The 15,380-nt window shown below is 34.9% G+C and overlaps 1 protein-coding gene and 1 non-coding gene across 2 annotated transcripts; one reads left to right on the forward strand and one right to left on the reverse strand.

Annotated features, from left to right (window-relative positions):
* The first annotated feature begins 12,413 nt into the window (after positions 1 to 12,413).
* On the forward strand, positions 12,414 to 14,627 carry LOC116129242. The gene is made up of 3 exons (XM_031414993.1): positions 12,414 to 12,553; positions 13,169 to 13,256; positions 13,350 to 14,627. The coding sequence occupies exons 1-3, from the start codon at positions 12,414 to 12,416 to the stop codon at positions 14,625 to 14,627; spliced, it is 1,506 nt and encodes a 501-aa protein (XP_031270853.1).
* On the reverse strand, positions 12,882 to 12,988 carry LOC116129274. The gene has a single exon (XR_004127882.1). It is a non-coding gene; the product is annotated as a small nucleolar RNA R71 (small nucleolar RNA).
* Positions 14,628 to 15,380: the final 753 nt, after the last annotated feature.

Consider the following 15,380-nt stretch of genomic DNA (forward strand, 5'->3'; position numbering starts at 1 on the left):
TGTCATGGGTGATGATATAAATTGACTCACCACACTCACTGAGAACGCAATATCTGGACGGGTTACTATAAGATAATTCAATTTTTCAATAATTTGTCTATATCGCTTTGCATCACAAAACACCTCTCCATCCTTATCATTCAATTTCACATTGGGAACCATAGGAGTATCATAAGGTTTAGCTCTAGTTAAACCTGTTTCAGTCAACAAATCTAACACATACTTTTGTTGAGACAAAACAATTCCTCTTCTACTTCTAGAAAGTATTTTAAAGAGCCCAAATCTTTCATGTTAAATTTAGAAGCCAAAAAATCTTTCAAACTATGAATGCCACCGCTATCACTACCTGTGATCATAATATCATCAACATAAACAACAAGAAGGAGAATGTTGGAACTAGACTACTTATAAAAGATAGAATGATCATAAGCACTTCTATGTAAACCAAACTCAGACACCACACTACTAAACCTCCCAAACCAAGCATGTGGAGATTGTTTCAAGCCATATAAAGATTTTTGAGTTTACATACCTTTCCGGACTCCCTCTGAGCAATAAACCCAAAGGTTGCTCCATGTAAACCTCTTCAAGAAGATCATCATGAAGAAATGCATTCTTAACATTATGTTGGTAAAGAGGCCAACCATGAGAAGCAGCAAGAGAAATCAATAATCGTACAGATGTCATTTTAGCAACAAGAGAAATTGTCTCAGAGTAATCAATACCATATGTCTGAGCATAACCCTTAGCAACCAACCGAGCTTTCAACTGTGTCACAAATCCATCCGAATTAACCTTCACTGCAAACACCCATTTACACCCAATGGCCTTTTTTTTAGTTGGTAAGTCAACTAGGTCCCATGTATTATTATGCTCAAGAGCCAACATTTCTTCTTCCATAGCCCTCTGCCATCCATCATGAGCAACCATTTTAGACATAGAACTAGGAATGGACATTGAATCTAAAGATGCAACAAAAGACTTGGGGGGCAGAGACAAGGATGTATAAGAAACCAAAGATGAAATAGGAAAAGTACAAGAATGCTTACCTTTAGGAAGAGCAATGGGAAAATCAAGGTCAGAACGATCTGGATCCTGGGACGAGACTGACAGTAGGGGCAATGAGTCAGAGGCCAATATGGGTGACATATGTTGTTGCTGATTATCCTGACGAACAAAGACTTGACTAATAGGAGGACGAGGAGGGGGTGAGGAGTGATGTTGAGTACCGATATAAATAAGAAGATCATCGAAGACAATAGGAGTTGAGGAATCTGAAGATTCTACGTAAGGAGTATTTTCAAAAAATGAAACATCCGCTGAGACAATATACTTACCCTATGTAGGAGAAAAGCAACAATAACCCTTATGGTAATGAGTATAACCCATGAGTATACACTTAAGAGACCTAGGATCTAATTAGGAAATGTGGGTCGAACACCCTGAACAAAACAAGTACACCCAAAGACTTTGAGAGGAAGAGGAAATAAAGACTGAGAAGGAAAAAGAATAGAATAAGGAATCTGACCACCAAAAACAGAGGAGGGCATTCGATTAATCAAATAACAAGCAGTGGAAACCGCATCTACCTAGAATTCTTTGGAATCTTTCATATGAAAAAGAAGTGTATGACTGACCTCCAACAAATGAAGATTTTTCCTTTTAGCAACCCCATTTTGTTGAGGTGTATACACGCGAGATGACTGATGAATAATACCCCTGGTGGACAAAAAAGAAGAAAGAGATGCAGAAAAATATTATTTGACATTATTATTCTGCAAAATTTTAATAGAGGAGGCAAATTGATTTTGTATCTCAGCATAAAAGGCACAAAAAATAGAGAATAATTCAGAACGATTTTTCTTAAAATATAGCCAAGTTACACGGAAAAAATCATAAACAAAAGTAACAAAGTATCTATACCCAGACTTAGATAAAACAAGACACGGACCCCAAATATCTGAATGTATAATATCAAAAGGAGCTGCAGCTCGTTTATTTATTCTAGAACTATATGACACACGATGGTGTTTACCAAACTGACATGACTCACATTCAAAATGAGACACTGACTCTAAACCGGGACACATAAATCACTAGCATATGCAACAGGTTGTTGCATTAGAGTAGAAATATCAGCAAGCACGTACAAGCCACCTGAAACATAACCCCTACCAATAATCAGCTTTGTCCCAAGATCCTGAAAGACATAATGAGTAGGGAAAAAATAAACACCACAGTTAAATGTATTAGTGATTTGACTGACATATAATAAATTAAAAGGAAAGTGGGGAAGACACAAAACAGAGAGGAAAGATATAGATTTGGTGGGATTAGCATTACCACACCCTATAATAGACACAATAGACCTATTAGCTAAAGTGATAGAAGATAAAGAAAATGACGAAAGGATACATGTATCACCCGTCATATGGTGAGTAGCACCAGAATCAATTACCGAATTGTGAGTAGAAGTAGACACACAAGCTGTAGGATTACCTAACTATGTCAATGTAGCGACAGTCGATGGAATGGATGACGAATGACTAGCAACCTTTGTGAGGCAAGCATACCCATTGGTAGGAATAGTAACCACAGAAGGAGTAGGTAAGAGGCCATCTTAAGTGGCAACATGGGCATATTTATGAGATTGTTGCCCATTCTGAGGCTTCCTGTGAAGTTTCCAACAATACATTTTGACATGTCCCTCAGCACCACAATGGAAACAAATGCGAGTACCATGACCACGACTACTTCGTATATCCTGACTTACCCCTTTGTTTGCTTTACCATTGTTACTCTTCATGCTAGCTAAAACAGCATGATCTGTAGTAGAATCTTGTGTGGTGCCTTTATTTTCCCTTTTACTAACCCTAAAAAGACAAGCATAAACATCAATAAAAGAAGGAAGTTTGTCACTAGTTAGGAGCTATGTCCGAACTACATCATATTCTGGCATCAACCCAGCTAGAAAACATTGCACAATCACTTGGTCCTCTTGTTCTTTTATCATCACAACATCTACAGTCATAGGAAATATAGCTTGCTTTTTCTTAAACAGCTTGTTTCACTTCTGTATAGTACTCAAGTAACGTCTTTCCTTGCATATTAGCTTGATAAATCCTCAACAACAAATCATAAACATGGGACAACTCTTGTTGACTAGCCTATAAAAACTCAAGATACTCCCACAACTCTTTAACTGTATCACAATGATTAGTAATATCATCTACCATTGGATCCAAAGTGTTCTAAATCTGATTGAACAATTTATCATCCTCCATCAACCACTTCTTCCTAGCTTTCTCATTAGTCTTTGTTTTCGAAGGTGGATCCTTAGTTAAATGATCCCCCATGTCAATGCTAGATACATATCGTCTAACAGTTCATTGCCAATGAACAAAATTCTGCTTTCCCAATAGTTTTCGATCCGTAATTTTGGTGGAAGGAGTGACTGAGATTTCCGTCACTGTATGTTTGCTGGAATCTCCCATATTCGCAATAAATCACAACTCAATAAACCCAACAACCAAATAAATCATCACAGCTTAATAAACCCAACAATCAAATTCAATTACTTAATTCAAACAAACAAACAAACAACATTGCCAAATGACTTTAAAACTCAAATCACCAAACCCACACTTCCAAGTCTAACAATTGATACCAACAACTCAAACAATTGCTAAATAGAATAAAGAAACAATTTGACCAGAAATCAGATCACTAAAAAAACAAGGACAGACCAAATCGAAGAGAGAGAGAAACCAAATCGGAAAACATAGAAAGTAGATAAAAGTAGATAGACTAGTCACCGAAAAACACACATGCACTATTCATGCAATATTGTTCATGCAACACTATTCATGCGATACTGGAAGAAGCCGAAAAAGCCGTAAAAGACGCTGGAAAATGCCATATGTGGTTCCTAGGGTTTTGGCTCTAATACCATGTTCATAGAGAAGGAATTCATATATTTTATTTAATTAAAAAAATACAATATACAACCCTAATATATTTACTGTATCATAATTACATAATTACCCTTACCTATATTTACACTATTCCTAGCACGGTTTTCCAAGGACAATTCTACCTAAGCCCACAAAAGGACTGTTGTCTAGCCCAATTTATATCAAACCCACAACCCAACCCAGTTCTTATTAATTTGGGAGTGGGTTCCTTTCACAAGACTAATTAAACAACATTGCATGATAAACCCAAAAATAGAACTGGTAGTGCTCTAAAATCTTAAAATCCCTTCAATTGGCATTCTTCTATTACTTTTTTGTGCTTATGATTTGATGTTGATAGAGTAAGAGGTTTAGCATTGGAAGAAGCTATTTCACTTAAACCCGAAGCTAGAGTTGGAGCTAGAAAATTATTACCCATGAAGTCAAAGTGTGTGAAGAGGAGTAGATAAAAGAATAACGAAGTGAAGGAGGAGAAGAGAAAGATATGTTTTTTTTTTCCTTTTTTTGTGGCAAAGGTTGTAGGTTGATACCGTGGGGGTGATTCACAAAGGTTGCCAGTTGCAACTGTGGGTGATGGTGAGGAGAGATGAAGTTTTTGGATCGAATCTCTTTTTTATATTAATTCTCATATAATCAAAGACCCAACCAACCTTGAAATAATGACTTTGACTTTGGACCATTTTGATTTGTTTTGTAGACTAGAGTTGGGTAAAATTTAGTCTGTGTTATTAGGCAATAAAACTTATCAAAATTAATTTTATTTTGATTTAAAGGTGTTGTTATTTGAATTTATTTCAACTTTACTTTCCCCAAATTAAATGGCATTAATTGTCAAATACTTTTTTTTTTTTTTTTCCCTTTTGGATGTTTAAAGAAAAGGAAGACCGATTTATTTGTAAATAGGTATTTTTGTTTTTAATAAAATTAACTTGACTTCATTGCTTATTTCACCCTCTAAGGGTTAAAATAAAAAGTAAAAAGTAAAATATTAAATTTTATTAATATCTATTGTTTGGTTAAAATAATTAAAAAGAAACTAAGGAAAGAATGGTGATTGGAATAAAGAACATAAATCATGATGTAAGCGACTATAAATAGTCAAACACTATGTTTCATAAAGCATGGGAATATATTTCATTTATATACAGAATGACAATTGTTAATATCAATGTTTTGAAACCCAGACCGGATTGGCTTGCCTAGTCTGATCGGGTTTCGTTTAAAACTTTGGTTCACAAGAGATAAAAAACCGGAATTCATCATTGGACCGCCTTGGAACGCAATTGGACTGGCGTTACTATGTCAAACTGTCGATCCAATCGAACTAGCACCAAATCTGGTCCAATGAAAAACCCCCAACCTAAACCCAATTTTTTTTTTTTTAAAAACCCATTTGCCATTTTTGCGATTGCTTTGCTCTTCCATTCACCGTGACTCCTTCAATCTCTTCAGCCTTCAATCTTCAATCTGCCGATGGTGTCTTCACCTAAAGCTCTACGTTTATGCTGTTTCGTTTGCCTTGCTGTCTTGCAGCTGCATTCGCGACTTCCATCAATTTTGCATCTGTCATCACCCTCTGTATCTTTCGTTCCTGTTGCCGTCTTCGTCTGTCATCTATGTCTAATGTTTACCTTATTGTCTGCAAACTGCATTCTCGCGACTTCCTTCAACTTCAACCTCGTCAGACTTCACACACATCTGCCATTGTTGTCGACCAAGTATACAGGTAAGAGCTTCGAGTCATCTTATCTTTCTTTCTCATTTGTTTTTGCCATCTGTGATTTGGGTTTGTTTTGTAGCTTTTCCCTTTTGTCAATTTTTGATCTTGCTGTGGAGAGTTACATGTGGAGATTAAAGAGAAATGTTATGTGTTCAGACCTGACTAGTGTCCCATGTTGTGCGTAGATGATGGCATGTACGAGAGTTAGAGAGTATGTGCTAAGGTTTGTTTTCTCAACTATTAAAAGTGTTGCAGTTGTGTCCCAATTTGGTGGGTTTTTGAGATGAACATAACGAGTTGCTTTGGAGCTATTAAAGAATTTATTGACATTATCTTGTCTTTAAAATTACCAACTTACCATTTCTTTTTAATTTGTAGAAGATGAATGGATTGTTGGATCATGACTTATGTGTTATGATTGTATGGATTGTTGGATTTTATGATCTTGTTGTGTTAATGAATGAGTTTGATAAACTTAGTTTGTTTCTGTTGCCTATGATTTTGGGTTTGTTTTGTGGCTTTTCAATTTGTCAATTTTTGATCTTATTGTGTTGATGAATGAAATGTTGACATAGTAGTTGTTGCCAATTGCTAGGGGAGAGAATGTCATCATCTTCGTCTGCACAAAACTCACGGTTGCGTCCATTTCCTCACAATCTTTTCGAGGAAGGACTAATATAGCATGGGTACATGATACTGAGGGTGTTGATAAAGATGGAAAGAAAACATTATCTTGTCTTCATTGTGGCAAGGTTACTAGAGGTGGAGGTATTTCTAGATGAAGCAACACCTAGTAGGAGTAAAAGGGGATATTGCAAAGTGTCAAAAGGTTCCATTTGATGTTAAATTCCAAATGAATGAATCACTAAAAGAAATAGGGGTAAAGAATAAAGAAAAAGAAAATTTTCGAAAGTATGCAAGCACTTATGGTGCTACGGTACATGAATTTGAGGGTGATAAGTTAGATGAAGAATGTGAAGAGGTCCTTCCATCACAAATGACCATGAATGAAGGTGGTAGTAGTGGTGGTAAAAACCAATGTATGAGCAGTAAGAGGAAGAAACCTATGGGGATTAGTAATTATTTTGCTCCACGAACTACTTTTGGGAGTCAACCCTTAATTAGGAGTGTTTTGGCTGGAAAAGAAGCAAAGTGAAGAGTAGACATGTCTGTTGCATGGTTCTTTTATGATGCTTGGATCCTAATGAATGCTTTAAATTCAATTTATTTTTAGCCTATGTTGGATGCTATAGTTGTAATTGGCTCTGGGTATAAACAACATACTTACAATGCTATGCTTGTGGATTCATTGAGAGATGCTAAGAAAGAAGTGCAATTATTTGTTGACAGTTACAAGAATATTTGGGAAGAGGTTGGATGTACATCAATGTCTGATAGTTGGACTGATACTTCCCATAGGTCATTGGTTAATTTTCTTGTATACTATCCTAAAGGTGTTTGCTTTATAAATTGGTGGATGCTTTAGATGTTGTAAATGATGCTTTTACATTGTTCAAGTTGTTTGAGGATATAGCTTTATGGGTTGGACCAACCAATATTGTCCATGTTGTCACGGATAATGGAGCAAATCTTAAAGCTGCTAGAAGAATGTTGTCTAAGAAGTATGAGAATATTACTTGGTCGCCCTGTGCAGCACATTGCATAAATTTAATTTTGAAAGATATAGTTGAGTTGGACCACATAGTGCATCCTGCAAAACATGCATCAAAAGTAACCAAGTTTGTGTATAATCACACAATCTTGATAGGTTGGTTGAGGAAAAGAGAGGTAATAGCTTATAAACCTTTAACTCATGTTCTTGTCAATTCATTACATAATAAATATTTTATAGTAATTTACTAACATCTACTATGTATCTATCACTTGAACAGGGTTGGAAGGAAATTATACAATCGGGTGCAACTCGTTTTGCTACTACTTTCATTGCACTAAAAAGTCTCCATGAGCACAAACATGACTAGCAAGCTATGGTGACAGATAGATTTTTGTTGACTCTCGACATGCCAAAAGTAGTAAAGGCAAAGATGTTATTCCCATAATTCTAGATAATGAATTCTAGGATGACAAGGGTAAAGTTACCAAAATTGTGGCTTATTTGATACATTTGTTGCGGATTGTGGACTCAGATGAGAAGCCTGCAATAGGATATGTGTACGATGGCATGTATAGAGAGAAAAAAGTGATCAAGAAGTTCTTTAAGAATAAAAAGACATTGTACAAGCCTTATATAATATTATTAAGATGCAGTGGGATAGGCTTTTGCGCTGTGACATTTAAGCTGCAACTTATTATTTTAATCCAACTTTTTAGTATGACCGATCAACTTTTTTGCAAGAAACCAGAGGTCATGCGTGGTTTTCTTGATGTTGTTGACAATAAAGTAAGTGCATTCAGGTTGAACAAGTCAAAGTTTGTGGACGAGAGTAGAATATATTGAGACCATGAGGAAAGCTTTTCTCGTGAGTTTGCCATTCAGACCTGCAAAACCACACGACCTGGTATGTGATAGTTATTAAATTTCTCAATTTTAAGTATGATTTCTGAGTTATGAATTTATGGTTATTTCATATGGTTAACTTAACACTTTGACTTTCAATTAGATGAATGGTGGAGGACATATGGGTACAGTACTCCACTTTTACAGAAGTTTGCAATCAAAATTCTAAGCCAAACTTCAACCTCTTCGGGATGTGAGCGAAATTAGAGTATTTTCAAACGTATCCATTCAAAAAGAAGGAATATATTGGAGCATCAGCGGTTGAATGATCTTGTTTTCATCTATTATAACTTGCGTTTGAAAAATAGGTATAAAGCATTGGCAATTTTCATATTTTTGTTATCTCTTATTTTTCTTGATATTTTTATTTGGCGTGTCTTTTAGGATGTGTTACCAAAAAAGTAGTTGTGATCCTATCGATTTTGGAAGCATCGACATAACAGAATTTTGGATTGCTAACGATGAACAGGAGGGTGAAGAATTCAATTTAGATGAATTGGAGCAAGCACTTTATGATGAAGGATCTATTCCTATTCGTGTTGGTGATCAGCCCTACTATGATTCAACAGATGTTTCACAAGGTTGTTTTCCAACTTTTAACCAACTTGGTAGCTATTTTAAATTATAATATTAAAAAGCAATGCATATCATAAATTTTAACTTATGTTTTTAATTTTTGCTAAATTTTTTGTAGATGATGGTGATGATAATGATGATGACTCAAACGATGGTGTGGATAATCAGTTTAGAATGGGTTGAACCATTGAAAATCATTGGAAAAATAAAGTATGTTTTTGAATTTTTGTTTTAAATTTATGTTATGGAAATGATTCAAATGAATATAGGAATCGAGATGGATTATTATATTAATTAATGTAGTAATTTATGTCATGTTTTCATTCTAACTCTTTTGTTGTATTTTAATTCATTTGTAGGAATTGAGATGGATGATGGGACTCTGGGAGTTGATATAACTGAATTTGGGTCGAAATCATTAATAACTTATCATTGATGGATGGTGCATTGATATTTTGTAATTTTGTTTGTGTGCTAGTTGGTGGATTGATATTATATAATTTTGTATGCCTTTGAACTTGAGGATTGATATTTTGTAAATTTGTTTGTGTGGTGGTTGATGTTTTCATTATTGTTGTAGCCTGTAGGGTTTGTTTTAAAAAAATCTAACATTTTGTTTTGTGGATCATCATGTTGACATCATTCAACTGACGTCAGCATGGTGTTATGATGACATCATCATGCTAATGTCAGCATGATGATGTCATTTGTCCGACCGACCGATCGGACTGGTTAAACTGGAAACCGTGCCGTTGGCTAGGTCAGGGCCCGGTTCGGTTTTTAGAACATTGATTAATATTGTTTAGTTATCATTTTCTATTTAATATAGTAAAAATAGATAAGCTTAAGTTATAGCTTATTAATTTGTTATTTAAGCCATGACAGTTAAGTTAATAGAAGACTATGTGGGATTTGAAGCTTATTAATACCTAGGTTGGTATGGATGCTTAAAAAAAACATCATTGAAAGACTATAAACAAATACTCCCTTTGATTCAAAATATCTGTCGTTTTAGCAAATTACACAATTTTTAATGAACTAATGATGACATACTTCTCTGTTATGAGAAAGTAATTTTTTAATGTAGACAAATCGTCATCAATAATTTGTTGGCAGTTGGCACTCTTTTACATTGACAAAAGTTGACTCGGATTTTCTCTCTCCTACTTTGTCGGCTCTTATTTACTTTTCAATGATTGAAAAATTATCAAATTTAAAATTACTCTTCCCTTTGAAAGTTTGGTGGAAAATATTGTTAAACAAGAAAGAGAGGAGACAGAGGCCATAAAACGAGAAAGAGAGAGAGGTTCGCTCAACTTTTTTGTCAAACGGCACTTAATTTAGAAAAAAAGTAATAAGTCTAAGATGACATATATATTGAAACGGAGGGACTATAAATGTATATGCAACGGTAACTTATCGTTGTATATAAGTTATCGTATAAAGTTTTCATATAACTATAGTATATTATATTTAATTTTTCAAAATTTTAAATTAATTACAAAAAATAAATTTATTTTCATTGTTTATATAACAAATTTATTGTTGACTGAATAATACCATTACTATTATTGTATAATTAATAATACTACAAAATAACAAAAATAAATCCAAATTAACAATTATTGAAATAAAATTTTATACATTATCCCAAAAACAATTGTATACGGTACAAATGGATAATCTATTACATTGTTGTAGCATTACAGAAATAAAAAAAAAAANGCCGAGCCGAGCCAAGCGGCTCGAGCTCGACTCAAGAAATATTCGAAATCAGCTCGGTTTTGGACGGGCTGATCACAAGCCGAGTTCGAACACCGAGCTACTCGGCTCATGAAGCTCGCAAGCTTGAGCTAGCTTGATAAGAGCTTGAAAATACGTGATTAGTTGGTGATTTATTTAGAGTATTTGTGTGAAAGTTAATTTAAATTGCAAAATTTGAGTTAATCATTTCATAAATAACTTTTATGGGATCACGGGTGTATTTTGAGTATTTTTAGGTTATAAATGATATTTGAATGAAGAATGATGATTTCAATGGAATTTTTGACGAGTCGGAACAAACGGTGTAAGAATTGGAGTTGAAACGAGGAAGTTGTGATGCTTTGAAGATGAGACTAAAAACTTGGAAATTCTTCAAGATAAGCACACTTCAATGTTTTGATCATAACTTGAGCTGTAGAAATCGGAATTAGATGATTCTTGTGGCTTTGGAAAGTTTATTCAGAGGGCTACAAAGTTCTTGACTTCACCAAATTCTAAAGATATAAGACTCGTGGGACAGAAAGAGTGATCGTCGCAACGACTGTTTCCATTGCTGCAACGATGGAGTGCGGGCTTGGATGGGTTGTTTTATTTCCTAGTCCAAGTTTGACTTGTTTGAGGCATTTAATTCTTTCCTGATTGATTTCCAAATCCTACCACCATAAATAAGGGTTTTTAATTAGTTTTTAGAGATGAAGAAAGAGAGAAGAGCACAACCACCATTTGGAGATCAGAATTCTTGGAGTTTTAGTTGACCAATTAGAGAAGTTTTTCTATTTTCTTTCTTGTAATATGATAGTTGTTTTTAGTATTGAAATTATGAACTAAGTCTCTTTTTTAGGGCTAAAGATGTAGCCCAATTTATGAATATATATTGATTTTATTGCTGTTAGTTTTAATTGAGCATTGTCTAAGTTTTATTATTGAGTGTAATGCTTTCAATTCTTATGGATCCAAGAGTTGAATGATATCATAGGTTGAGTTGAATGATATCATAGGTTGAGTTGAGATCGAGAGATAAAACCTAATTAGTCTAAGATAATAAAACCACAGATTGAGCGAACGCTAGAGATAGGTTACCGTAATCTATGAGACTCTAGTAAATTCCATAAAACTTAATGATCTCTTAACTTTTAAATCCACTTTAGAGATATTTTGGGTTGTTGATTAAGGGTTAATTTGATAATTATTCTAGAGAAAATTATCAGAATATTAGGGAATTTGGCCTTTAGAATAAGCTTAATTATGTTAGCAATAATTGTCAATGCATATGATTGAATTGGTGTGAAATTTGTGCCCTAGGTTTAATCATATTGATTTTCAATCAATGTTTGATAATAATTTTGCTGATATTTACTTTTAATACTTCTTTCTTAAGGATTTTGATTTATCAAATAGTAATAAGATAAATTAGTTTGATACTTGGTAGTAATAGTTCTCTTGGGATTCGACACTTGTTATTCGAGTTTTATTACTTGCGTGATTTCGTACACTTGCGAATAGCCTGTCAAGTTTTTAAGTAATAAAGCTCAAGTAACGATTGTTGAATCCCAAGAAAACTTTTACTTGCGCGATTTCGTACACTTACGAATAACCTGTCAAGTTTTTGGTGTCGTTGTTGGGGAAATACTTTTTTTTTTTATCAATATCATTGCAAACTATTTAGTTGCTAATTTGATTTGTTTTATTTTTGTTTTAAAATTAATTTTTATTTTGTTGTGTTTGCTTTTCTTTTTCTTTTTAGATCCTGGAGAGCTTACGTTCTAAAAGTGGCGGTGATCTTAATTCTTTCAATTCTGAGATTGAGAGAACGGCTAAATAGTTGAGAAAAGAAAAGATGCAAGCCAACTTAGAAAAATCAATGGTTGACAAGGGAATTATAAGTCACAATATGATTAATCAAGAGATTGAGAATGAGGAAATCCCAGGGAGCAATGCAACTGGTGGAGTTGTAGTTGTTCAAAGAGCATTGAAGGACTACTCTAGTCCTAATGTTGAAGGGTGTTATTCTAGCATTAGGATATCACCAATTCAAGCGAATAATTTTGAAATAAAGCCAGTAATTATTCAAATGATACAACATTTGGTCCAATTCGCAGGGTTATCTAATGATGATCCCAACTTGCATATCGCCAATTTTCTAGGGTTATGCGACACATTCAAACATAATGGGGTATCTAATGATGTAATTAGGCTAAGGCTTTTCTCATTTTCCCTTCAGGATAAAGCTAAGGCTTAGTTAATTTCTCTGCCATCTGGGAGCATCACTACATGAAACGAGTTAGCTCAAGCGTTTCTTATGAAATATTTTCCACCTGTCAAGTCTGCCAATATGACAAGTGATATTACTAATTTCTTCCAACAAGACATGGACTCATTGTATGAAGCATGAGAAAAGTATAATGATCTCTTACGAAAGTGTCTTCATCATGGATTGCCAATATGGTCGCAAGTGCAAACATTCTATTAAGGATTACTGCCAAATATTCAAGCTATGATAGATGCTGCAAGTGGGGGAGCTTTGAATAATAAAACACCAGAGGAAGCTTACAATTTAATTGAAATTATGGCAACCAACAATTACTTGAGGTCTTCAGAATAGAATTTACCAAATAGGGTCGCTGGGGTGTCTGATGTAGATGGTTACACTGCATTGGCTGCACAACTTTTAGCTATTCAGAAGCAATTGGGTACTGTTTTAAAGGTAAATGCAATTGATTCATCTCCTTTAACTTGTGAACTTTGTGTAAGTAATCACTCATCCAAGGATTGTCAAGAAGGGAATCCATTTGCTTAGCCTGAACAAGCGAATTACGTCAATAATTTCCAAAGGGGCAAAGGAATCCATACTCCAACTACAATCTTGCATGAAGGAAGCATCCCAACTTCTCATGAAGCAACCAATGAACCTAAACAACCTCCTAGTTTTCAAGCTCAAGAGCCAAAATCTAACTTAGAGAATGCGCTTACCATGTTCATTGATGAGACAAGCAAGAGGTTTGAAAAGAATGAAATCCTTGTCCAAAATCAGTTAACCTCCATTAGAAACCTTGAGACTCAAATACGAAAAATCCATAACATATTAACGGGAAGAGTTCAAGGTGTTTTGTCGAGCGATACAGAGAAGAATCCTAAGGAACAAGTGCATGCAATCACCCTAAGGAGTGGAAGAACTTTGGAAAATTCAGAGGATGAAAAACGAATTCAAGAACAAGAGAAAGACCTAAAGGAAGAAAAGAAAGACGATCGTTGCGGCGACGAAAATGGTAGCCGCAGTGACTATGAAATTTCTGAAGATGCAAGCTTTGTTGATGACGATCGCTGTTGCGAGGAAACTTGTCACCGTGGTGACCGTGACTTTGTTCCCGAATCTTCAGAAGTTGGCACTCATCGCCGCGGCGAAAAAACTGGTAGTCGTGACAACCGTGAATCTAACCATAATGCTTCTTTAAGTCATCAGGCCAAGGAGAAAAAGGAATCCACCATTCCATACCCACACCGTTTGAAAAATCAGAAGCTTGACAAGCAATTTGGTAAGTTTATTGATGTGTTTCGAAGCTTGCATATTAATATTCCTTTTGTTGATATGTTGGAACAGATGCCAAAATATGTCCAGTTTCTGAAGGAGATCCTCACACATAAAAGAAAATTCGAGGAACACGACAAAGTTACGCTAACGGAAGAATGCAATGCACTGGTTCAAAAGAAATCACCACTCAAACTACGAGATCAAATGAGTGTTACTATCCCTTATATTATTGATAGTTGTTATTTTGATAAGGTTTTGTGTGACTTAGGGGCAAGCATTAATTTAATGTCATTTTCTATTTATGGGAAACTTAGATTGGGAGAAGTAAAGCCAACCACCATGTCTCTCCAATTGCCAATAACATATCCTAGGAGGGTGGTAGAAGACGTCTTGATTAAGGTAGACAAATTGATTTTCCCGGTAGATTTCACAGTGTTAGACATGGAGGAAAATAGGAAAATACCTTTAAGTTTAAGAAGACCTTTTCTAGCCATGGCTAGAACATTGATAGATGTCCACCAAGGGAAATTAATCTTAAGGGTATAACATGAGCATGTAGAGTTTGATGTTTTCGACTCCATGAAGTGCACATCTGAAATAGACACATGTTTTAAGATTAGTGTCTTTGATAACATAGTGGATCAAAATTTTGAAGAAAGCTACCATATTTCCCCCTTAGAGAAATTGCTTGATGAACTCTAGAGATCAAGAGGATGAAGTTGATAGTGAAGAGATAAGAGAGTGTTTAAAGTACTTAACTGCTTTACCACCTTTAGCTCGTCCTCAAGCCAACACAATTAAAGAAATTGAAGTTGTGGTAGCTCAGCCCACTTCACCAATCGAGAAGCCACCGACACTTGAGCTCAAGCAACTACCATCTCATTTAAGGTACACATTCTTAGAAAATGATAATTTTCTTCCAGTCATTATTAATGCTTATTTGAATGTTGTAGAGGAAGAAAAGTTACCGCAAATATTGGGGAAATACAAGAAGGCCATTGGATGGACAATTGCGGATATAAACGGTATAAATCCCTCAATTTGCATACACAAGATCCTAATGGAGGAGAGTTATAAGCCTACCATCCAACAACAAAGAAGATTGAACCCATAAATGCAAAAAGTGGTCATGAAGGAGGTTTTGAAGCTCTTAGATGTGGGAATCATATATCCAATCTCGGACAGTGCGTGGGTAAGTCTAGTCTAAGTAGTGCCAAAAAGGGAGGAATGATTGTGGTCCATAATGATAACAACGAGTTGATTCCAACACGAATAGTCACGAGATGAAGAGTATGTATT

The sequence above is a fragment of the Pistacia vera genome, unplaced genomic scaffold, assembly GCF_008641045.1.
Source record: "Pistacia vera cultivar Batoury unplaced genomic scaffold, PisVer_v2 Contig21, whole genome shotgun sequence".
NCBI classification, from domain to species: Eukaryota; Viridiplantae; Streptophyta; class Magnoliopsida; order Sapindales; family Anacardiaceae; genus Pistacia; species Pistacia vera.